The sequence below is a fragment of the Corvus moneduloides genome, unplaced genomic scaffold (genome assembly GCF_009650955.1).
Source record: "Corvus moneduloides isolate bCorMon1 unplaced genomic scaffold, bCorMon1.pri scaffold_144_arrow_ctg1, whole genome shotgun sequence".
NCBI lineage: Eukaryota > Metazoa > Chordata > Aves > Passeriformes > Corvidae > Corvus > Corvus moneduloides.
The window spans coordinates 25034-50156 of record NW_022436894.1 but is presented as its reverse complement, the minus strand read 5'-3'; the positions used below and the strand labels follow the sequence as shown (position 1 = coordinate 50156).

Below are 25123 nucleotides of genomic sequence, written 5' to 3'. Positions count from 1 at the left end.
CGCTTGAAACTGCTCGAAGGAGTCGCTCGACGACTTGGCCGCCGCCGCCGGCGCCGCCGGGTGCTTCTGCACCAGGGACGCCCAGGAGCCCATGTTCTTGATCTTCAGGTCCTGCGAAAGGGATCTGGGTCATGAGAAGCTCTGGGATCCACTGGGATCCACCCGGAGCCGTGGTGGCCACCACAGGATCCCCCAGATCCAACCCTGGAGCTTCTCCAGCTCCCTCAGCCTGGTGGGACCTCAGGGAGTTCTCCCAGATCCAACCCTGGAGCTTCTCCAGCTCCCTCAGCCTGGTGGGACCTCAGGGAGTTCTCCCAGATCCAACCCTGGAGCTTCTCCAGCTCCCTCAGCCTGGTGGGACCTCAGGGAGTTCTCCTGGATCCAACCCTGGAGCTCTCCAGCTCCCTCAGCCTGGTGGGACCTCAGGGAGTTCTCCTGGATCCAACCCTGGAGCTTCTCCAGCTCCCTCAGCCTGGTGGGACCTCAGGGGAACTCCTGGATCCAACCCTGGAGCTTTTCCAGCTCCCTCAGCCTGGTGGGACCTCAGGGGGTTCTCCAAGATCCAACCCTGGAGCTTCTCCAGCTCCCTCAGCCTGGTGGGACCTCAGGGGAACTCCTGGATCCAACCCTGGAGCTTCTCCAGCTCCCTCAGCCTGGTGGGACCTCAGGGGAACTCCCGGATCCAACCCTGGAGCTTCTCCAGCTCCCTCAGCCTGGTGGGACCTCAGGGGGTTCTCCGGGATCCAACCCTGGAGCTTCTCCAGCTCCCTCAGCCTGGTGGGACCTCAGGGAGTTCTCCTGGATCCAACCCTGGAGCTTCTCCAGCTCCCTCAGCCTGGTGGGACCTCAGGGGAACTCCTGGATCCAACCCTGGAGCTTCTCCAGCTCCCTCAGCCTGGTGGGACCTCAGGGAGTTCTCCCAGATCCAACCCTGGAGCTTCTCCAGCTCCCTCAGCCTGGTGGGACCTCAGGGAGTTCTCCTGGATCCAACCCTGGAGCTTCTCCAGCTCCCTCAGCCTGGTGGGACCTCAGGGAGTTCTCCACGATCCAACCCTGGAGCTTTTCCAGCTCCCTCAGCCTGGTGGGACCTCAGGGAGTTCTCCTGGATCCAACCCTGGAGCTTCTCCAGCTCCCTCAGCCTGGTGGGACCTCAGGGGAACTCCTGGATCCAACCCTGGAGCTCTCCAGGTCCCTCTGGATCCCCCCCCCCTCCTTTCCTGGGACCCCCAAAACCCCAAATCCCAGGGGTCCAACGCGATCCTTTTTTGGGGATTCCTCAGGAATTTTGGGATTTTCCCCCCGAATTTGGAGGTTTTTTTTACCTTTTTGGGGGCCACCGGCGTTTTGGGCTCCGGTTTCTGCCGGTCCTTGTCCGGGGCGGGCGGGGTCTGCTCCGGGGGTCGGATCACGGGCCGGGGTCCTCCCCCCTCCAGGGGCTTCAGCTCCGGCCCTGCAACCCCAAAAGTCAGGAATTGGGGGTTGGAACCCAAAAGTTGGGAATTGTGGGGGTTTGGAACCGAAAATTGGGAATTGTGGGGGTTTTGAACCCAAAAATTGGGAATTGTGGGGGTTTGGAACCGAAAATTGGGAATTGTGGGGGTTTTGAACCCAAAAATTGGGAATTGTGGGGGTTTGGAACCGAAAATTGGGAATTGTGGGGGTTCGGAACCCAAAATTGGGAATTGTGGGGGTTTGAAACCAAAAATCAAGAATTATTGGGGTTTTAGATCCCAAAACTGGGAATTGTGGGGGTTTGGAACCCAAAAATCGGGAATCGTGGGGGGTTGGAACCCAAAATTGGGAATTGTGGGGGCTGGAACCCAAAAATTGGGAATTGTGGGGGTTTAGATCCCAAAATTGGGAATTGTGGGGGTTTAGATCCCAAAAACCGGGAATTATTGGGGTTTTGAACCCAAAATCGGGAATTGTGGGGGTTTGAACCCAAAAATAAGGAATTATTGGGGTTTTAGATCCCAAAACTGGGAATTGTGGGGGTTTTGAACCCGAAATTGGGAATTGTGGGGGTTTGGAACCCAAAAATCGAGAATTGTGGGGGTTTGGAACTCAAAAATGGGGAATTGTGGGCGTTTAAACCCAAAATTGGGAATTGTGGGGGCTGGAACGCAAAAACTGGGAATTGTGAGGTTTTGAACCCAAAAACCGGGAATTCTGGGGGTTTGGAACCCAAAAGTTGGGAATTGTGGGGGTTTGGAACCCAAAAATTGGGAATTGTGGGGGTTTGGAACCCAAAATTGGGAATTGTGGGGGTTTGAAACCAAAAATCAAGAATTATTGGGGTTTTAGATCCCAAAACTGGGAATTGTGGGGGTTTGGAACCCAAAAATTGGGAATTGTGGAGGTTTGGACCCAAAAATAAGGAATTACTGGGGTTTTGAACCTAAAATTGGGAATTGTGGGGGTTTAGATCCCAAAATTGGGAATTGTGGGGGTTTAGATCCCAAAAACCGGGAATTATTGGGGTTTTGAACCCAAAATTGGGAATTGTGGGGGTTTGAAACCAAAAATAAGGAATTATTGGCGTTTTAGATCCCAAACCTGGGAATTATTGGGGTTTTGAACCCAAAAATTGGGAATCACTGGGGTTTTGATCCTAAATTTGGGATAACTGACCCCAAAACAGGGGGGGGGTGTTGGGGTCTCATTCCCACACCGGGGTTTTTGAGGTCTCCCCCTCCCCATGAAGTTTTTGGGGGATTTTTTGGGTTTTTTTCCCTCCCTTTGGAGTTTCTGGGGGATTTTTTGGGTTTTTTTCCCTCCCTTTGGAGTTTCTGGGGGATTTTTTGGGTTTTTTTCCCTCCCTTTGGAGTTTCTGGGGGATTTTTGGGTTTTTTCCCTCCCTTTGGAGTTTCTGGGGGATTTTTTGGGGTTTTTCCCTCCCTTTGGAGTTTCTGGGGGATTTTTTGGGGTTTTTCCCTCCCTTTGGAGTTTCTGGGGGATTTTTTGGGGTTTTTTCCCTCCCTTTGGAGTTTCTGGGGGTTTTTTTTGGGTTTTTTCCCCTCCCTTTGGAGTTTCTGGGGGATTTTTTGGGGTTTTTTCCCTCCCTTTGGAGTTTCTGGGGGATTTTTTGGGGTTTTTTTCCCTCCCTTTGGAGTTTCTGTGGGATTTTTTGGGGTTTTTTCCCTCCCTTTGGAGTTTCTGGGGGTTTTTTTGGGGTTTTTTCCCTCCGTTTGGAGTTTCTGGGGGATTTTTTTGGGTTTTTTTCCCTCCGTTTGGAGTTTCTGGGGGATTTTTTGGGTTTTTTTTTCCCCCCCTTTGGAATTTTCTGGGGATTTTTTGGGGTTTTTCCCTCCCTTTGGAGTTTTTGGGGGATTTTTTTTGGGGTTTTTTCCCTCCCTTTGGAGTTTCTGGGGGATTTTTGGGGTTTTTTCCGCTCCCTTTGGAGTTTCTGGGGGATTTTTTGGGGTTTTTTCCCTCCCTTTGGAGTTTCTGGGGGATTTTTTGGGGTTTTTCCCCTCTCTTTGGAGTTTCTGGGGGATTTTTTGGGGTTTTTTTCCCTCCTTTTGGAGTTTCTGGGGGATTTTTTGGGTTTTTTCCCTCCTTTTGGAGTTTCTGGGGGATTTTTTGGGGTTTTTCCGCTCCCTTTGGAGTTTCTGGGGGATTTTTTGGGTTTTTCCCCTCTCTTTGGAGTTTCTGGGGGATTTTTTGGGGTTTTTCCCCTCTCTTTGGAGTTTCTGGGGGATTTTTTGGGATTTTTCCCTCCCTTTGGAGTTTCTGGGGGATTTTTTGGGGTTTTTTTCCCTCCCTTTGGAGTTTCTGGGGGATTTTTGGGTTTTTTTCCCTCCCTTTGGAGTTTCTGGGGGATTTTTTGGGGTTTTTTCCCTCCCTTTGGAGTTTCTGGGGGATTTTTTTGGGTTTTTTCCCCTCCCTTTGGAGTTTCTGGGGGATTTTTTGGGGTTTTTTCCCTCCCTTTGGAGTTTCTGGGGGATTTTTTTGGGGTTTTTCCCCTCTCTTTGGAGTTTCTGGGGGATTTTTTGGGGTTTTTTTCCCTCCTTTTGGAGTTTCTGGGGGATTTTTGGGGTTTTTTCCCTCCCTTTGGAGTTTCTGGGGGATTTTTTCGGGTTTTTTCCCTCCCTTTGGAGTTTCTGGGGGATTTTTTGGGGTTTTTTTCCCACCCTTTGGAGTTTCTGGGGGATTTTTTGGGGTTTTTCCCTCCCTTTGGAGTTTCTGGGGGATTTTTTGGGGTTTTTTCCCTCCCTTTGGAGTTTCTGGGGGATTTTTGGGGTTTTTTTCCCTCCTTTTGGAGTTTCTGGGGGATTTTTGGGGTTTTTTTCCCTCCGTTCGGAGTTTCTGGGGGATTTTTTGGGGTTTTTTCCCTCCGTTCGGAGTTTCTGGGGGATTTTTTGGGTTTTTTCCCTCCCTTTGGAGTTTCTGGGGGATTTTTTTGGGGTTTTTCCCCCCCCCTTTGGAGTTTCTGGGGGATTTTTTTGGGTTTTTTCCCTCTGGAGTTTCTGGGGGATTTTTTTGGGTTTTTTCCCCTCCCTTTGGAGTTTCTGGGGGATTTTTTGGGTTTTTTTCCCTCCCTTTGGAGTTTCTGGGGGATTTTTTTGGATTTTTTCCCTCCCTTTAGAGTTTCTGGGGAATTTTTCGGGGGGGGTTTTTTTCAGGTTTTTTTTTTTCCCTCCCCATGGAATTTTTTGGGTTTTTTTGGGCTCTTTTGGGGTCTCCCCTCCCCGGGGGGGCCACACTCACTCTGGGGGAGGTGTGGGGCCGCTTTGATGCCCTCGGGGTGGCCCTTGGGGGGGTCCTGGCGCAGGGGGGGGCTGAAGGTCTCGTTGCGGATCACGGGCGAGTGCAGCTTCTCCTCCTTCCCCCCCCCCAGCGGCTGCGACTGCACCACCGAGGCCGCTCGCAGCTCCTGCCACGGGAAAGCCGGGGTCAGGATCCACCCAAAAACCCCCATCCTGACCCCAAAACCCCAATCCTGACCCCAAAAACCCCCATCCTGACCCCAAAAACCCCATCCCGACCCCAAAACCCCCATCCCGCTCGCAGCTCCTGCCACGGGAAAGCCGGGGTCAGGATCCACCCAAAAACCCCCATCCCGACCCCAAAAACCCCCATCCCGCTCGCAGCTCCTGCCATGGGAAAGCCGGGGTCAGGATCCACCCAAAAACCCCAATCCCGACCCCAAAACCCCCATCCTGACCCCAAAACCCCCATCCTGACCCCAAAAACCCCAATCCTGACCCCAAAACCCCAATCCTGACCCCAAAAACCCCATCCTGACCCCAAAAACCCCAATCCTGACCCCAAAAACCCCATCCCGACCCCAAAACCCCCATCCCGCTCGCAGCTCCTGCCACGGGAAATCCGGGGTCACGATCCACCCAAAAACCCCCATCCTGACCCCAAAAACCCCAATCCTGACCCCAAAAACCCCCATCCTGACCCCAAAAACCCCAATCCTGACCCCAAAAACCCCCATCCTGCTCGCAGCTCCTGCCACGGGAAAGCCGGGGTCAGGAGCCACCCAAAAACCCCAATCCTGACCCCAAAACCCCAATCCTGACCCCAAAACCCCAATCTTGATCCCAAAACCCCAATCCTGACCCCAAAAACCCCAATCCCGACCCCAAAACCCCAATCCTGCCCCCAAAACCCCCATCCTGACCCCAAAAACCCCAATCCCGACCCCAAAACCCCAATCCTGCCCCCAAAACCCCCATCCTGACCCCAAAAACCCCCATCCCGACCCCAAAAACCCCAATCCTGACCCCAAAACCCCCATCCCGCTCGCAGCTCCTGCCATGGGAAAGCCGGGGTCAGGATCCAACCAAAAACCCCAATCCTGACCCCAAAAACCCCCATCCTGACCCCAAAAACCCCAATCCTGACCCCAAAAACCCCAATCCTGACCCCAAAAACCCCATCCCGACCCCAAAACCCCCATCCCGCTCGCAGCTCCTGCCACGGGAAAACTGGGGTCACGATCCACCCAAAAACCCCAATCCTGACCCCAAAAACCCCATCCTGACCCCAAAACCTCCATCCTGACCCCAAAAACCCCCATCCTGACCCCAAAAACCCCAATCCTGACCCCAAAAACCCCATCCCGACCCCAAAACCCCCATCCCGCTCGCAGCTCCTGCCACGGGAAAACCGGGGTCACGATCCACCCAAAAACCCCCATCCTGACCCCAAAACCCCCATCCTGACCCCAAAAAACCCCCATCCTGACCCCAAAACCCCAATCCTGACCCCAAAAACCCCAATCCTGACCCCAAAACCCCCATCCTGACCCCAAAACCCCCATCCTGACCCCAAAACCCCCATCCTGACCCCAAAAACCCCCATCCTGACCCCAAAAACCCCAATCCTGACCCCAAAAACCCCCATCCTGACCCCAAAAACCCCAATCCTGACCCAAAAACCCCAATCCTGACCCCAAAACCCCAATCCTGACCCCAAAAACCCCAATCCTGACCCCAAAAACCCCCATCCTGACCCCAAAAACCCCAATCCTGACCCCAAAAACCCCATCCTGACCCCAAAAACCCCAATCCTGACCCCAAAAACCCCATCCCGACCCCAAAAACCCCCATCCTGACCCCAAAAACCCCCATCCTGACCCCAAAACCCCCATCCCGCTTGCAGCTCCTGCCATGGGAAAGCCGGGGTCAGGATCCAACCAAAAACCCCAATCCTGACCCCAAAAACCCCAATCCTGACCCCAAAAACCCCCATCCTGACCCCAAAAACCCCAATCCTGACCCCAAAAACCCCAATCCCGACCCCAAAAACCCCAATCCCGAGGCCGCTCGCAGCTCCTGCCATGGGAAATCCGGGATCAGGATCCATCCAGGCACCTCCATCCCATTCCTTCCCACTGACCCTGATCCCGACTCCGATCCCGATCCCGACCCCAATCCCGATCCCAATCCCGGCTCTCATCTCCTGCAGCAAATCCCAGCTCAGGATCTGCCCGGAGACCCCAACCCTCCTCCTCCTCCTCCTCCTCCCTCACCCCCATCCCGATCCTGACCCTGATCCCGATCCCAATCCTGATCCAAACCCTGCCTCTCATCTCCTGTGGGAAATCCCAGCCTGGACACCCCGACCCTCTTCCTCTTCCTCTTCCTCCCTGATCCCAACCCCGCTCCCAATCCCAAATCCCCGCTGTTTCACCTTTTTGGCCGGATGTTGATCCCAATCCTGACCTCTCTCCAAACCATTCCAGCGCCTCTGGGAGCGCTGATCCCAATCCTAACCCCAATCCTGACCCCGATCCCGATCCCAACCCTGACCCTAATCTTGACCCTGACCCCAATCCCAACCCTGATCCAATCTCGATCCTAACCCCGATTCTGAGTCCGATCCCAATCCCAATCCTAACCCTGATCCCGATTCGGACTCTGATCCTGACCCCAACCCCGATCCTAACTCCAATCCTGACCCTGAACCCGATCCTGACTCCGATCCCAATCCCAATCCAATCCTGGCTCTCATCTCCTGGGACACATCCCAGCTCAGGATCCTGATCCTGATCCCAAAATCCCAAATCCCCGCTGTTTCACCTGTTTCTTGGTCCGGACGTCGATCCCAATCCCGACCTCTCTCCGAACCATTCCAGCGCCTCTGTGAGCGCTGATCCCAATCCTAACCCCGATCCTGACCCCAATCCCAATCCCAACCCTGCTCCCAACCCCAAAATCCCAAATCCCCGCTGTTTCTTTGGCCGGATGTCGATCCCGATCCCGACCTCTCTCCGAACCATTCCAGCGCCTCTGTGAGCGCTGATCCCAATCCTAACCCTAATCCTAACCCCAAAATCCCAAATCCCTGCTGTTTCTTGGGCCGGATGTCAATCCCGATCCCGACCTCTCTCCGAAACATTCCAGTGCCTCTGTGAGCGCCGATCCCAATCCTAACCCCAATCCTGACCCCAATCCCAATCCCAACCCTGCTCCTAACCCCAAAATCCCAAATCCCTGCTGTTTCTTGGGCCGGATGTCGATCCCGATCCCGACCTCTCTCTGAAACATTCCAGTGCCTCTGTGAGCGCCGATCCCAATCCTAACCCCAATCCTGATCCCAATCCCAATCCCAACCCTGCTCCTAACCCCAAAATCCCAAATCCCCGCTGTTTCTTGGGCCGGATGTCGATCCCGATCCCGACCTCTCTCCGAACCATTCCAGCGCCTCTGTGAGCGCCAATCCCAATCCTAACCCTAATCCTAACCCCAAAATCCCAAATCCCTGCTGTTTCTTGGGCCGGATGTCGATCCCGATCCCCGCCTCTCTCCGAACCATTCCAGCGCCTCTGTGAGCGCCGATCCCAATCCTAACCCCGACCCTGACCCTGCTCCCGATCCTGCTCCTGACCCCAATCCTGATCCCGATCCCAAAACCCCAAATCCCCGCTGTTTCTTGGGCCAGATGTCGATCCCGATCCCGACCTCTCTCCGAACCATTCCAGCGCCTCTGTGAGTGCTGATCCCAATCCTAACCCTAATCCTAACCCCAAAATCCCAAATCCCTGCCGTTTCTTGGGCCGGATGTCGATCCTGATCCCGACCTCTCTCCGAACCATTCCAGTGCCTCTGTGAGCGCCGATCCCAATCCTAACCCCGATCCTGACCCCAATCCTAACCCCAATCCTGACCCCAATCCCAATCCCAACCCTGCTCCTAACCCCAAAATCCCAAATCCCTGCTGTTTCTTGGGCCGGATGTCAATCCCGATCCCGACCTCTCTCCGAAACATTCCAGTGCCTCTGTGAGTGCCGATCCCAATCCTAACCCCGATCCTGACCCCAATCCTAACCCCAATCCTGACCCCAATCCCAATCCCAACCCTGCTCCTAACCCCAAAATCCCAAATCCCTGCCGTTTCTTGGGCCGGATGTCGATCCCGATCCCGACCTCTCTCCGAACCATTCCAGCGCCTCTGTGAGTGCCGATCCCAATCCTAACCCCAATCCTGACCCCAATCCCAATCCCAACCCTGCTCCCAACCCCAAAATCCCAAATCCCTGCTGTTTCTTGGGCCGGATGTCAATCCCGATCCCAACCTCTCTCCGAACCATTCCAGCGCCTCTGTGAGCGCCGATCCCAATCCTAACCCCGATCCTGACCCTGCTCCCGATCCTGCTCCTGACCCCAATCCTGATCCCGATCCCAAAACCCCAAATCCCCGCTGTTTCTTGGGCCAGATGTCGATCCCGATCCCGACCTCTCTCCGAACCATTCCAGCGCCTCTGTGAGTGCTGATCCCAATCCTAACCCTAATCCGAACCCCAAAATCCCAAATCCCTGCTGTTTCTTGGGCCAGATGTCGATCCCGATCCCGACCTCTCTCCGAAACATTCCAGTGCCTCTGTGAGCGCCGATCCCAATCCTAACCCCGATCCTGACCCTGCTCCCGATCCTAACCCCAATCCTGACCCCAATCCCAATCCCAACCCTAATCCTAACCCCAAAATCCCAAATCCCTGCTGTTTCTTGGGCCGGATGTCGATCCCGATCCCGACCTCTCTCCGAAACATTCCAGTGCCTCTGTGAGCGCCGATCCCAATCCTAACCCCAATCCTGACCCCAATCCCAATCCCAACCCTGCTCCTAACCCCAAAATCCCAAATCCCCGCTGTTTCTTGGGCCGGATGTCGATCCCGATCCCGACCTCTCTCCGAACCATTCCAGCGCCTCTGTGAGTGCCGATCCCAATCCTAACCCTAATCCTAACCCCAAAATCCCAAATCCCTGCTGTTTCTTGGGCCGGATGTCGATCCCGATCCCCGCCTCTCTCCGAACCATTCCAGCGCCTCTGTGAGCGCCGATCCCAATCCTAACCCCGACCCTGACCCTGCTCCCGATCCTGCTCCTGACCCCAATCCTGATCCCGATCCCAAAACCCCAAATCCCCGCTGTTTCTTGGGCCAGATGTCGATCCCGATCCCGACCTCTCTCCGAACCATTCCAGCGCCTCTGTGAGTGCTGATCCCAATCCTAACCCTAATCCTAACCCCAAAATCCCAAATCCCTGCCGTTTCTTGGGCCGGATGTCGATCCCGATCCCGACCTCTCTCCGAACCATTCCAGCGCCTCTGTGAGCGCCGATCCCAATCCTAACCCCGATCCTGACCCTGCTCCCGATCCTGCTCCTGACCCCAATCCTGATCCCGATCCCAAAACCCCAAATCCCCGCTGTTTCTTGGGCCAGATGTCGATCCTGATCCCGACCTCTCTCCGAACCATTCCAGCGCCTCTGTGAGTGCTGATCCCAATCCTGACCCTAATCCTAACCCCAAAATCCCAAATCCCTGCTGTTTCTTGGGCCGGATGTCAATCCCGATCCCGACCTCTCTCCGAAACATTCCAGTGCCTCTGTGAGTGCCGATCCCAATCCTAACCCTAATCCTAACCCCAAAATCCCAAATCCCTGCTGTTTCTTGGGCCGGATGTCGATCCCGATCCCCGCCTCTCTCCGAACCATTCCAGCGCCTCTGTGAGCGCCGATCCCAATCCTAACCCCGATCCTGACCCCAATCCTAACCCCAATCCTGACCCCAATCCCAATCCCAACCCTGCTCCCAACCCCAAAACCCCAAATCCCCGCTGTTTCACCTGTTTCTTGGGCCGGATGTCGATCCCGATCCCCGCCTCTCTCCGAACCGCTCCGGCGCCTCGGCTCCCCCCCCCAGCCCCGATCCCCCACTCCCCCGTTCCCGCTGTGGCACCTGTTTTTTTGGCTGGATGTTTTGCTGAGGGGGCGACTGAGGCACGAGGCCCTGGAACGGCGGCATCTGTGGGGAAGGCATCATGAGAGGGGAAGGGGCTTCCCGCAGGTGACCTGCAATGGGGGGGGCACCGGTCAGTCAGCGTCGTCACCGCGCCGGCACCGCGTCGGCACCGCGGCCCCGCCGCCCGCCCCGAGGGAGCCTGGCACGGCTCCGGAAAAATCCCGGGATAACTTCCAAGGATCCCGAGATGGCCCTGAGAGATCCCAAAATGTCCTCAAAGGATCCTGAAATGGTGCTGAGGGATCCCATAATGTCCTCAAAGAACCTCGGGATGGTCCTGAGGGATCCCAAAATGTCCTCAAAGGATCCCGAGATGGCCCTGAGGGATCCCAAAATGTCCTCAAAGGATCCCGAGATGGTCCTGAGAGACCCCAAAATGTCCTCAAAGGATCCCGAGATGGCCCTAAGGGATCCCAAAATGTCCTCAAAGGACCTTGGGATGGTCCTGAGGGATCCCAAAATGTCCTCAAAGGATCCCGAAATGGTGCTGAGGGATCCCAAAATGTCCTCAAAGGATCCCGAGATGGCCCTGAGGGATCCCAAAATGTCCTCAAAGGACCTTGGGATGGTCCTGAGGGATCCCAAAATGTCCTCAAAGGATCCCGAGATGGCCCTGAGAGATCCCAAAATGTCCTCAAAGGACCTCGGGATGGTCCTGAGGGATCCCAAAATGTCCTCAAAGGATCCCGAAATGGTGCTGAGGGACCCCAAAATGTCCTCAAAGGATCCCGAGATGGCCCTGAGAGATCCCAAAATGTCCTCAAAGGACCTCGGGATGGTCCTGAGGGATCCCAAAATGTCCTCAAAGGATCCCGAGATGGCCCTAAGGGATCCCAAAATGTCCTCAAAGGACCTCGGGATGGTCCTGAGGGATCCCAAAATGTCCTCAAAGGATCCCGAAATGGTGCTGAGGGACCCCAAAATGTCCTCAAAGGATCCCGAGATGGCCCTGAGAGATCCCAAAATGTCCTCAAAGGACCTCGGGATGGTCCTGAGGGATCCCAAAATGTCCTCAAAGGATCCCGAGATGGCCCTAAGGGATCCCAAAATGTCCTCAAAGGACCTCGGGATGGTCCTGAGGGATCCCAAAATGTCCTCAAAGGATCCCGAAATGGTGCTGAGGGACCCCAAAATGTCCTCAAAGGATCCCGAAATGGTGCTGAGGGATCCCAAAATGTCCTCAAAGGATCCCGAGATGGCCCTGAGGGATCCCAAAATGTCCTCAAAGGACCTCGGGATGGTCCTGAGGGATCCCAAAATGTCCTCAAAGGACCTCGGGATGGTCCTGAGGGATCCCAAAATGTCCTCAAAGGATCCCGAGATGGCCCTGAGAGATCCCAAAATGTCCTCAAAGGACCTCGGGATGGTCCTGAGGGATCCCAAAATGTCCTCAAAGGATCCCGAAATGGTGCTGAGAGATCCCAAAATGTCCTCAAAGGATCCCGAGATGGCCCTAAGGGATCCCAAAATGTCCTCAAAGGATCCTGAAATGGTCCTGAGGGATCCCAAAATGTCCTCAAAGGATCCCGAGATGGCCCTAAGGGATCCCAAAATGTCCTCAAAGGACCTCGGGATGGTCCTGAGGGACCCCAAAATGTCCTCAAAGGATCCCAAGATGGCCCTGAGGGATCCCAAAATGTCCTCAAAGGATCCCGAGATGGCCCTGAGGGATCCCAAAATGTCCTCAAAGGACCTCGGGATGGTCCTGAGGGATCCCAAAATGTCCTCAAAGGATCCCGAAATGGTGCTGAGAGATCCCAAAATGTCCTCAAAGGATCCCGAGATGGCCCTAAGGGATCCCAAAATGTCCTCAAAGGACCTCGGGATGGCCCTGAGAGATCCCAAAATGTCCTCAAAGGACCTCGGGATGGTCCTGAGGGACCCCAAAATGTCCTCAAAGGATCCCGAGATGGCCCTGAGGGACCCCAAAATGTCCTCAAAGGATCCCGAGATGGCCCTAAGGGATCCCAAAATGTCCTCAAAGGATCCTGAAATGGTCCTGAGGGATCCCAAAATGTCCTCAAAGGACCTCGGGATGGTCCTGAGGGATCCCAAAATGTCCTCAAAGGACCTCGGGATGGTCCTGAGGGATCCCAAAATGTCCTCAAAGGATCCCGAAATGGCCCTGAGGGACCCCAAGATGTCCTCAAAGGATCCCGAGATGGCCCTGAGAGATCCCAAAATGTCCTCAAAGGATCCCGAAATGGTGCTGAGGGACCCCAAAATGTCCTCAAAGGATCCCGAGATGGCCCTGAGAGATCCCAAAATGTCCTCAAAGGATCCCAAAATGGTGCTGAGGGACCCCAAAATGTCCTCAAAGGATCCCGAGATGGCCCTGAGAGATCCCAAAATGTCCTCAAAGGATCCCGAGATGGCCCTGAGAGATCCCAAAATGTCCTCAAAGGACCTCGGGATGGTCCTGAGGGATCCCAAAATGTCCTCAAAGGATCCCGAAATGGCCCTGAGGGATCCCAAAATGTCCTCAAAGGACCTCGGGATGGTCCTGAGGGATCCCAAAATGTCCTCAAAGGATCCCGAAATGGCCCTGAGGGACCCCAAAATGTCCTCAAAGGATCCCGAGATGGCCCTGAGGGATCCCAAAATGTCCTCAAAGGACCTCGGGATGGTCCTGAGGGATCCCAAAATGTCCTCAAAGGATCCCGAGATGGCCCTGAGGGATCCCAAAATGTCCTCAAAGGATCCCGAGATGGCCCTGAGGGACCCCAAGATGTCCTCAAAGGATCCCGAGATGGCCCTAAGGGATCCCAAAATGTCCTCAAAGGACCTCGGGATGGTCCTGAGGGATCCCAAAATGTCCTCAAAGGATCCCGAAATGGTGCTGAGGGACCCCAAAATGTCCTCAAAGGATCCCGAGATGGCCCTGAGAGATCCCAAAATGTCCTCAAAGGACCTCGGGATGGTCCTGAGGGACCCCAAAATGTCCTCAAAGGATCCCGAGATGGTCCTGAGAGATCCCAAAATGTCCTCAAAGGATCCCGAAATGGTGCTGAGGGACCCCAAGATGTCCTCAAAGGATCCCGAGATGGCCCTAAGGGATCCCAAAATGTCCTCAAAGGACCTCGGGATGGTCCTGAGGGATCCCAAAATGTCCTCAAAGAACCCCAGGATGGCCCTGAGGGACCCCAAAATGTCCTCAAAGAACCCCAGGATGGCCCTGAGGGACCCCAAAATGGCCTCAAAGGATCCCGAAATGGCCCTGATGGACCCCAAGATGTCCTCAAAGGACCTCGGGATGGTCCTGAGGGACCCCAAAATGTCCTCAAAGGACCTCGGGATGGTCCTGAGGGATCCCAAAATGTCCTCAAAGGATCCCGAAATGGCCCTGATGGACCCCAAGATGTCCTCAAAGGACCTCGGGATGGTCCTGAGGGACCCCAAAATGTCCTCAAAGGATCCCGAGATGGCCCTAAGGGATCCCAAAATGTCCTCAAAGGACCTCGGGATGGTCCTGAGGGATCCCAAAATGTCCTCAAAGGATCCCGAGATGGCCCTAAGGGATCCCAAGATGTCCTCAAAGGATCCCGAGATGGTCCTGAGGGACCCCAAAATGTCCTCAAAGGATCCCGAGATGGCCCTGAGGGATCCCAAAATGTCCTCAAAGGACCTCGGGATGGTCCTGAGGGATCCCAAAATGTCCTCAAAGGACCTCGGGATGGTCCTGAGGGATCCCAAAATGTCCTCAAAGGATCCCGAGATGGCCCTGAGAGATCCCAAAATGTCCTCAAAGGACCTCGGGATGGTCCTGAGGGATCCCAAAATGTCCTCAAAGGATCCCGAGATGGCCCTAAGGGATCCCAAAATGTCCTCAAAGGACCTCGGGATGGTCCTGAGGGATCCCAAAATGTCCTCAAAGGACCTCGGGATGGTCCTGAGAGACCCCAAAATGTCCTCAAAGGATCCCGAAATGGCCCTGATGGACCCCAAGATGTCCTCAAAGGATCCCGAGATGGCCCTGAGAGATCCCAAAATGTCCTCAAAGGACCTCGGGATGGTCCTGAGGGATCCCAAAATGTCCTCAAAGGATCCCGAGATGGCCCTGAGAGATCCCAAAATGTCCTCAAAGGATCCCGAGATGGCCCTGAGAGATCCCAAAATGTCCTCAGAGGACCTCGGGATGGTCCTGAGGGATCCCAAAATGTCCTCAAAGGATCCCGAGATGGCCCTAAGGGATCCCAAAATGTCCTCAAAGGACCTCGGGATGGTCCTGAGAGATCCCAAAATGTCCTCAAAGGATCCCGAGATGGCCCTGAGAGATCCCAAAATGTCCTCAAAGGATCCCAAGATGGCCCTGAGGGATCCCAAAATGTCCTCAAAGGATCCTGAGATGGCCCTGAGGGACCCCAAAATGTCCTCAAAGGATCCCGAGATGGCCCTGAGGGACCCCAAAATGTCCTCAAAGGACCTCGGGATGGTCCTGAGAGACCCCAAGATGTCCTCAAAGGATCCCGAGATGGTGCTGAGGGATCCCAAAATGTCCTCAAAGGATCCCGAGATGGCCCTGAGAGATCCCAAAATGTCCTGAAAGGACCTCGGGATGGTCCTGAGGGATCCCAAAATGTCCTCAAAGGATCCCGAAATGGTGCTGAGGGACCCCAAAATGTCCTCAAAGGATCCCGAGATGGCCCTGAGAGATCCCAAAATGTCCTCAAAGGACCTCGGGATGGTCCTGAGGGATCCCAAAATGTCCTCAAAGAACCCCAGGATGGCCCTGAGGGACCCCAAAATGGCCTTAGAGAACCCCGGGATCCTTGAGATCCTCAGTGACTCAAGACCCCCAAAATCTGGAGATCCTCAAGAACTCAAGAACCTCAAGAACCGGAGATCCTCGAGATGCTCAAAAACTGAAGGTCCCTGAGATCCTCAAAACCTGGAATTCCTTGAGATCCTGAAGAACTCGTGACCCCCAAAACCTGGAGATCCTTGAGATCCTCGAGAACCTCACAAACTGAAGATCCTCAACTACTCAAGACCCTCAAAAACCTCGAGATCCTCAAGAACCCAAGACCCTCAAAAACTGGAAATCCTGGAGATCCTAAACCACTGGAGACATCCTTGAAATCCTCAAGACCCCCAAAAACTCGACACCCTTGAGATCTTCAAGAACCTCAAAAAAAAACCCCCGGAGATGTTTCAGACCCTCGAAAGCTGAAGATGCTGAAAAACCGGAGCTCCCCGAAACCCTCGACACGCGGAGCCCTTTGGGATCCTCAGCAGCGCAGAACCCTCGACACCGCGAGATCCTCCAGCACCCTCAAAGCCCCGCGGCGACTCCGCCACGGCCTTCCCCAGCACCCCTTCCTCCTCCTCCATCCATCCGTCCGTCCATCTGTCTGTCCATCCGTCCATCCGTCCGTCCATCGGTCCGTCTGTCCGTCCATCCCTCCATCCACCCATCCGTCCATCCCTCCATCCATCCGTCCATCATCCATCCATGGATCCATCCATCCATCCCTCCCTCCATCCGTTCCATCTGTCCGTCCGTCCATCCGTCCATCCCTCCCTCCCTCCATCCATCTGTCCCTCCATCCATCCGTCTGTCCATCCGTCCGTCCCTCCATGCCTCCATCCCTCCATGCCTCCCTCCATCTGTCCATCCCTCCATCCCTCCATCCTTTATCCCTCCATCCATCCCTCCATCTGTCCATCCATCCATCCACGGACCCATCCATCCATCCATCCATCCATGGACCCATCCCTCCATCCCTCCGTCCGTCCATCCGTCCATCCATCCCTCCATCCATCCATCCCTCCATGCCTCCATCCATCCCTCCATCTGTCCAGCCCTCCATCCCTCCCCATCATCCATCCATCCTTTATCCCTCCATCCTTCCATCCATCCATCCATCCCTCCATCCATCCATCCATCCATCTGTCCATCCATCCATCCACGGACCCATCCATCCATCCATCCATCCATGGACCCATCCATCCATCCCTCCGTCCATCCCTCCATCCATCCATGGATCCATCCATCCATCCATCCCTCCCTCCATCCATCCATCTGTCCATCCATCCATCCACAGATCCATCCATCCATCCCTCCATCCATCCATCCATCTGTCCATCCATCCATCCCTCCATCCATCCACGGACCCATCCATCCATCCCTCCGTCCATCCATCCCTCCGTCCGTCCATCCATCCCTCCGTCCATCCCTCCATCCATCTATCCCTCCATCCGTCCATGGATCCATCCATCCATCCATCCATCCATCCCTCCTTCCCTCAATCCATCTGTCCATCCAGCCATCCACAGACCCATCCATCCATGGACCCATCCATCCATCCCTCCGTCCATCCATCCCTCCGTCCGTCCATCCATCCCTCCGTCCATCCCTCCGTCCGTCCATCCCTCCGTCCATCCATCCATCCTTTATCCATCCACAGACCCATCCCTCCACCCCTCATCCCTCCGTCCGTCCGTCCTCGCTCCGGCAGCCGCCGCTCACCGGTGCCGTACGGGTCGGGCTTGTGGTGCCGCGGTGACGGGTGGTGCTGGATGACCTGCTGCGGCTTGGCCGGCGCCGGCTGCGGCGGCTGCACCGGGGGCTGCACCGGGGGCTGCGGCTGCTGCTGCGGCTGCTGCTGCTGCGGCGGCGCCGGCGGCTGCGCCAGGTGCGACGGGAAGGGCAGGGGCTGCAGGTGCAGCGGGCGCGGCGGCGGCGGCGGCGGCTGCAGCGGCTGCACCGCGGGATGCGCCGGCGGCGGCGGCAGCGCCGGGGGAGGCGGCGGCGGCTGCGGCGGCGGCGGCTGCGACTGGACCTTCACTGAAGGGAGAAGCGGAGTCTGCGGCTGCACCTTCTGCAGCTGCTGCAGGTACAGCTGCATCTGGCTGGTGCTCAGCGGGAGGTTGTGGTGCGGCGGCGGCGGCGGCACCGGCGGAGGCGGCACCGGCGGAGGCGGCACCGGCGGCGCGGGCGGCTCCTCGTCCTCCAGCAGCACCTGCGGCGGCTGCGGCAGCGGCGGCTGCGGGAGCAGCGGCTGCGGCGGCGGCTGCGGCGGCGGGGGCAGCGCCGGCGACACGGCCGGCGGCCGCGGCGGCTTCGGGGGCAGCGCCGCCGCCCGGTTGCTGGGCCTCGAGGGCTGCTGAGGCAGAGCGTTGTGCAAAGCTGCGGAGGAAGGACACGGCCGTGAGATGGGAGAGCTCCCACGGGATCACCCATCACCCCCAAACCCCACCCAACCCCATCCTCGTTCTCTGGGATGTCCAAGGACACGGCGGTGACATCAGAGAGCTCCCACGGGATCACCCATCACCCCCAAACCCCACCCAACCCCGTCCTCGTTCTCTGGGGTGTCCAAGGACACGGCTGTGAGATGGGAGAGCTCCCACGGGATCACCCATCACCCCCAAACCCCACCCAACCCCGTCCTCGTTCTCTGGGGTGTCCAAGGACACGGCGGTGACATCAGAGAGCTCCCATGGGATCACCCATCACCCCCAAACCCCACCCAACCCCGTCCTCGTTCTCTGGGATGTCCAAGGACACGGCGGTGACATCAGAGAGCTCCCACGGGATCACCCATCACCCCCAAACCCCACCCAACCCTGTCCTCGTTCTCTGGGGTGTCCAAGGACACGGCGGTGACATCAGAGAGCTCCCACGGGATCACCCATCACCCCCAAACCCCACCCAACCCCGTCCTCGTTCTCTGGGGTGTCCAAGGACACGGCGGTGACATCAGAGAGCTCCCATGGGATCACCCATCACCCCCAAACCCCACCCAACCCCGTCCTCGTTCTCTGGGATGTCCAAGGACACGGCGGTGACATCAGAGAGCTCCCACGGGATCACCCATCACCCCCAAACCCCACCCAACCCCGTCCTCGTTCTCTGGGATGTCCAAGGACACGGCTGTGAGATGGGAGAGCTCCCATGGGGTGCTCCATCAGCCCCCAAACCCCACCCAACCCCGTCCTTGTCCTCTGGGATGTCCCAAGAAGTACACAGGGGTGAGGTCAGGAGAGCTCCCATGAGATCACCCATCACCCCCAAACCCCACCCAACCCCGTCCTCGTCCTCTGGGATGTCCCAGGAAGGACACGGCCGTGAGGTGAGGAGAACTCCCACGGGATCATCGATCACCCACTGTCCCATCCCATCACCATCCAGGAGGAGCCAACCCCACCCGACCCCGTCCTCTCCCTCTGGATGTTGGGATGTCCCAGGAAGGCCACGGCAGCGAGGTCGGGAGAACTTCCGGGGCTTTGTCCGTCACCCCCAGTCCCACCCGGCCCCATCCTCTCCCTCGGGGATGTTGGGACATCTCAACAAGACCACGATGAACATCAAGAGTGAAGAACCTCCCAGGAGGAACCAATCCCACCCAACGCCCTCCTCATCCTCTGGGACGTCGGGATGACGCCACCAAGAGCCGAGGACCTCCCTTCTCCTCCCCCCACTGCCGTCCTCTCCCTCTGCCACGTTGGGACACAGAGAGTGAACCAACCCCACGCCACCACCATCCTCTTCCTCGTCAGGGAGAACCACGCGTTGGGATGCCCCGGTGAGGCCGTGGTGGCACCGTCACCGTCATCGAGGGCCAAGAACCTCCCTTCTTCCCCCACTGCCATCCTCTCCCTCTGCCACGTTGGGACACGGAGAGCGAACCAACCCCACGCCACCACCATCCTCTTCCTCGTCAGGGAGGACCAGCATCAGGACATCCCAGCGAGGCCGTGGTGGCACCGTCACCGTCATCGAGGGCCAAGAACCTCCCTTCTTCCCCCACTGCCATCCTCTCCCTCTGCCACGTTGGGACACAGAGAGTGAACCAACCCCACGCCACCACCATCCTCTTCCTCGTCAGGGAGAACCACGCGTTGGGATGCCCCGGTGAGGCCGTGGTGGCACCGTCACCGTCATCGAGGGCCAAGAACCTCCCTTCTTCCCCCACTGCCGTCCTCTCCCTCTGCCACGTTGGGACATCCCAACAAGACCATAGTGGGACATGGAGAGCGAACCAACCCCACGCCACCACCATCCCCTTCCTCATGAGGGAGAACCGCGCGTTCGGACGTCCCGGCGAGGCCGCGGTGGCACCGTCACCGTCATCGAGGGCCAAGAACCTCCCTTCTCCTCCCTCCCCCAGGAGCTGACCCCAGCCCGTGCCGGCGCTCACCTGGAGGAGACACCACGTGCTGGTTGAGGTGGGGGGGGGGTGCTGTGCTCGGGCGCCGGGGGCAGGTGGGGCGGGGGCAGCTCGGGCTGGGGCAGGTGCAGGATGGGTTGGCCGAAATGGGCCATGGTGTCGAACATGGTCCCCGGCAAGGGGTGCTCCAGGACGGGCACCTGGGCGGGGACGAAGGGCGGCGGCGGCGGCGACGCCTTCAGGGGCGCCGCGGGCTGCGGGACGGGCGGCGGCTGCGGCGGCTGCAGCGCTTGCGGGACGGGCTGAGGCGGCGCCGGAGAAGGTTGCGGCGGTGCCGGCGCCGGTTGGTGGTGGTGGTGGTGGTGCTGGGGGAAGAGGGAGGAGTTAGAGGTGGGATGGGGGGTTTGGGTGTCGGAATGAGCTCTTGGGGCATCAGAAGGGGGTTTGGTTGTCTAAGTGTCCTTTTGGGTCATCTAAATGTCCTTCCGGGTCATCAAAATGGGGTTTTGGTTGTCTAAGTGTCCTTCCGGGTCACCAAAATGGGGTTTTGGTTGTCTAAGTGTCCTTCTGGGCCATCAAAATGGGGTTTTGGTTGTCTAAGTGTCCTTCTGGGTCATCAAAATGGGGTTTTGGTTGTCTAAGTGTCCTTTTGGGTCATCAAAATGGGGTTTTGGTTGTCTAAGTGTCCTTTTGGGCCATCAAAATGGGGTTTTGGTTGTCTAAGTGTCCTTCTGGGTCATCAAAATGGGGTTTTGGTTGTCTAAGTGTCCTTTTGGGCCATCAAAATGGGGTTTTGGTTGTCTAAGTGTCCTTTTGGGCCATCAAAATGGGGTTTTGGTTGTCTAAGTGTCCTTTTGGGCCATCAAAATGGGGTTTTGGTTGTCTAAGTGTCCTTTTGGGTCATCAAAATGGGGTTTTGGTTGTCTAAGTGTCCTTTTGGGTCATCAAAATGGGGTTTTGGTTGTCTAAGTGTCCTTTTGGGTCATCAAAATGGGGTTTTGGCCGTTTAAGTGTCCCTTCAGGTCATCAAAATGGGGTTTTGGTTGTCTAAGTGTCCTTTTGGGCCATCAAAATGGGGTTTTGGTTGTCTAAGTGTCCTTCTGGGTCATCAAAATGGGGTTTTGGTTGTCTAAGTGTCCTTTTGGGCCATCAAAATGGGGTTTTGGTTGTCTAAGTGTCCTTTTGGGTCATCAAAATGGGGTTTTGGCCATTTAAGTGTCCCTTCAGGTCATCAAAATGGGGTTTTGGTTGTCTAAGTGTCCTTTTGGGCCATCAAAATGGGGTTTTGGCCATTTAAGTGTCCCTTCAGGTCATCAAAATGGGGTTTTGGTTGTCTAAGTGTCCTTTTGGGTCATCAAAATGGGGTTTTGGTTGTCTAAGTGTCCTTTTGGGCCATCAAAATGGGGTTTTGGTTGTCTAAGTGTCCTTTTGGGTCATCAAAATGGGGTTTTGGTTGTCTAAGTGTCCTTTTGGGTCATCAAAATGGGGTTTTGGCCGTTTAAGTGTCCCTTCAGGTCATCAAAATGGGGTTTTGGTTGTCTAAGTGTCCTTTTGGGCCATCAAAATGGGGTTTTGGTTGTCTAAGTGTCCTTCTGGGTCATCAAAATGGGGTTTTGGTTGTCTAAGTGTCCTTTTGGGCCATCAAAATGGGGTTTTGGTTGTCTAAGTGTCCTTTTGGGTCATCAAAATGGGGTTTTGGTTGTCTAAGTGTCCTTTTGGGTCATCAAAATGGGGTTTTGGCCATTTAAGTGTCCCTTCAGGTCATCAAAATGGGGTTTTGGTTGTCTAAGTGTCCCTTCAGGTCATCTAAGTGTCCCTTTGGGTCATCAAAATGGGGGTTTGGTTGTCTGTCCTTTTGGGTCATCAAAAAAGGGTTTTGGTCACCAAAACGTCCTTCTGGGTCATCAAAATAACCAACCCAAATCCACGGATCCCATCCTGACCCATGGATCCAATGCCAACCCAATCCATGGAGCCCATCCCGATCCAACCCATGGATCCCATCCCAATCCACAGATCCCATCCCAACCCACAGATCCCATCCCGATCCAACCCATGGATCCCATTCCGACCCGTGGATCCCATCCCAATCCACAGATCCCATCCTGATCCAACCCACGGATCCCATTCTGACCCATGGATCCCATCCCAATCCACGGATCCCATCCCAATCCAACCCACAGATCCCATCCCGATCCAACCCACGGATCCCATTCTGACCCATGGATCCCATCCCAATCCACGGATCCCATCCCAATCCAACCCACAGATCCCATCCCGATCCAACCCACGGATCCCATTCTGACCCACGGATCCCATCCCAATCCAACCCATGGATCTCATTCCAACCCACGGATCCCATCCCAATCCATGGATCCCATCCCAATCCACAGATCCCATCCCACCCCACAGATCCCATCCCAATCCAACCCACGGATCCCATTCCGACCCATGGATCCCATCCCAATCCACGGATCCCATCCCAATCCAACCCACGGATCCCATTCCGACCCATGGATCCCATCCCAATCCAACCCACGGATCCCATTCTGACCCATGGATCCCATCCCAATCCAACCCATGGATCTCATTCCAACCCACGGATCCCATCCCAATCCACGGATCCCATCCCAATCCAACCCATGGATCTCGTTCCAACCCATGGATCCCATCCCAATCCCAATCCCAATCAACTGATCCTATCCCGATCCATGGATCCAATGCCAACCCAATCCATTGATCCAATCCCAATCCAATCCATGGATCCCATTCCCAACCCATGGATCCCATCCCAATTTATGGATCCAATCCCAATCCATGGATCCCATCCCAATCCAATCCATGGATCCCATCCCAATTTATGGATCCAATCCCAACCCACAGATCCCATCCCAATTTATGGATCCCATCCCAATTTATGGATCCAATCCCAACCCACAGATCCCATCCCAATTTATGGATCCAATCCCAATTTATGGATCCAGTCCCAACCCACGGATCCCACCCCACTCCCCACCCCATTCCTACCTTTTTCTGCTCCCGCCCCGAGTGCCCTTTTTTCTTCAATTTCGGCGCCATTTCTGCCAAAAAAAAAGGGAAGAGAAAAAAATTAATTCGGGAACGGCACCGGATGAACCCGATCGGGGATGGGGCTGGAATTCCCCAGGGATGGGGCCGGAATTCCCCAGGGATTGCTGGGATTGGGGATCGGGGTTTTTGCCGCCAAAAAAATGAGGGGAAATTGCTGGAAAAAGATCCAACGGCCAAGAAAATCCATGGATTGACCAGGCTTGGGAATCCCGGGAACGCCACTGGTCTGGAGGGGAGATCCGGAGCCGGATTCTCGGCAGGAGGGATTGAAAAATCCCTGGATATCGAATATCCCACGGATAAAGATATCAGGGATCAACTATTCCTAAAACAAAAGCAAACAGGGCTTAAATATTCCAGTGGTAAAAAAATGAGGGATTAAATATCCCCAGGAGAAAAAAACCCAAGGATTAAATATTCCTAAAATAAAAAAAAAAAAAATCAGGGATTAAATTCCTGGTGATTAAAAAAAAAAATTAGGAATGTGGATTTAAAAAACCAGGGATCAAATATCCCTAAAATTAAAGAAAATATCCCTAAAATCAAAAAACAGGGATCAAATATCCCTAAAATTAAAAAAACAGGCATCAAATGTCACTAAAATAATAAAAAAAACCAATCAAATACCCCTAAAATTAAAAAAACAGGGATCAAGTATCCCTAAAATACTAAAACCAGGGATCAAATATCCCTAAATTAAAAAAACCAGGGATCAAATATCCCTAAATCAGGGATTCAATTCCCGGGGATGAAAAAATCCGGGATCGAGAATCCCTACGATCGAAAATTCCCAAGATAAAAAAAAAATCAGGGATCAAACATCCCAAAGGCAGCAATTTCCCATCCCCAAATCCGCGTCCCATTCCCACGGGATGAGCTCCAAACCCTCCCTGATTGGAAGTTGGGATTTGGGGAGGGATTTTTCCGGGGATTTCCTCCCCAAGGAACGCGGAAATAACAAAATCCATCGCCCAAGCCCCGTTACCCGACCCTGGAATTCCCACGGCATCGGATTCGTGGCATTTTCTGGGATGAACTCGGCAGAATTCCATGGATAAAACCCCCCCCCGGGAGGATTCTGAGGCGGAGAAACTTCCCTGATTCTCCGGGATCGTGACCCCAACGGGATTTCCCACAAATCCCTCCCAAAACTGAAGGAATTCCATAAATTTCCCATTTAAATCCCATAAATTTCCTTTATTGAAGGCAGCGCCAACGCCTGGGATCGGCACCGGAGCCGCGATCGACCTTTGGAATATTCTGAGGACAAAGCTGGTAAAAAATGGAGTTTTTTGGGAAAAAATTCCAACAGGAAATGGCTGGGAATGGGAGATGGGAAAATCTGATCCCGCTGGGTTTCCATGACTCGAAATTCCCAGATTTTCAGATCCCAATGGGTTCCTGTGGATCCTCATGGCCGTCCACGGCTCCCAAGGGGTTTCCATGGATTGGGATGGGCATCCATGGCCTCAAATTCCCACATTTTCAGATCCCGATGGGTTTCCATGGCTTAGAATTCCCACATTTTCAGCTCTTCCAATTCCCACATTTTCAGATCCCGATGGGTTTCCATGGCTTAGAATTCCCAGATTTTCAGCTCTTCCAATTCCCAGATTTTCAGATCCCAATGGGTTTCCAAGGCTCCGAATTCCCAGATTTTCAGATCCCAATGGGTTTCCATGGCTTAGAATTCCCACATTTTCAGCTCTTCCAATTCCCACATTTTCAGATCCCAATGGGTTTCCATGGCTTAGAATTCCCACATTTTCAGCTCTTCCAATTCCCACATTTTCAGATCCCAATGGGTCTCCATCCCACTGGATCATCACGGAATGGTGAAGAAACCCCAAAATCGGTCAGAATTCCGGGTGTTGGGTGGGAAGAAGAGAAAATCGGGGATAATAATCCAGGATTGAATTCCCAAAAAGTCCCTTGGCCGGGATTTTGGGTGGGATTTGGAGCCGCTCCGGTTGGACCACGAGGATGATCCCAAAATTCATCACCGACTGTCAGGTCCCAATGGGAATCGCGAGGTCCAGACGGAGATTCCAAGGATTCCAACCCAAGGATGATCCCAACGTCCATCACCGGTCGTTGATTCCAGTCGGAATCACGCTTCCGGAAGGATCCTCCCAGACTGTGAAGATCCCAACCCTCATTG

The 25123-nt window shown here is 55.1% G+C and overlaps 1 protein-coding gene across 1 annotated transcript in view; it reads right to left on the bottom strand.

Moving 5' to 3' along the window:
• Positions 1-6: 6 nt before the first annotated feature.
• Positions 7-25123, bottom strand: part of LOC116438885 (bromodomain-containing protein 4-like) — a gene marked incomplete at both ends in the record, with an annotated part of 38009 nt that continues 12892 nt past the window's right edge. The window contains 8 exon segments of the mRNA XM_032097900.1: positions 7-111; positions 1323-1450; positions 4711-4876; positions 10697-10809; positions 17229-17888; positions 19903-19939; positions 19941-20237; positions 22900-22952. Coding sequence (XP_031953791.1) covers positions 7-111; positions 1323-1450; positions 4711-4876; positions 10697-10809; positions 17229-17888; positions 19903-19939; positions 19941-20237; positions 22900-22952 — 1559 coding nt within the window.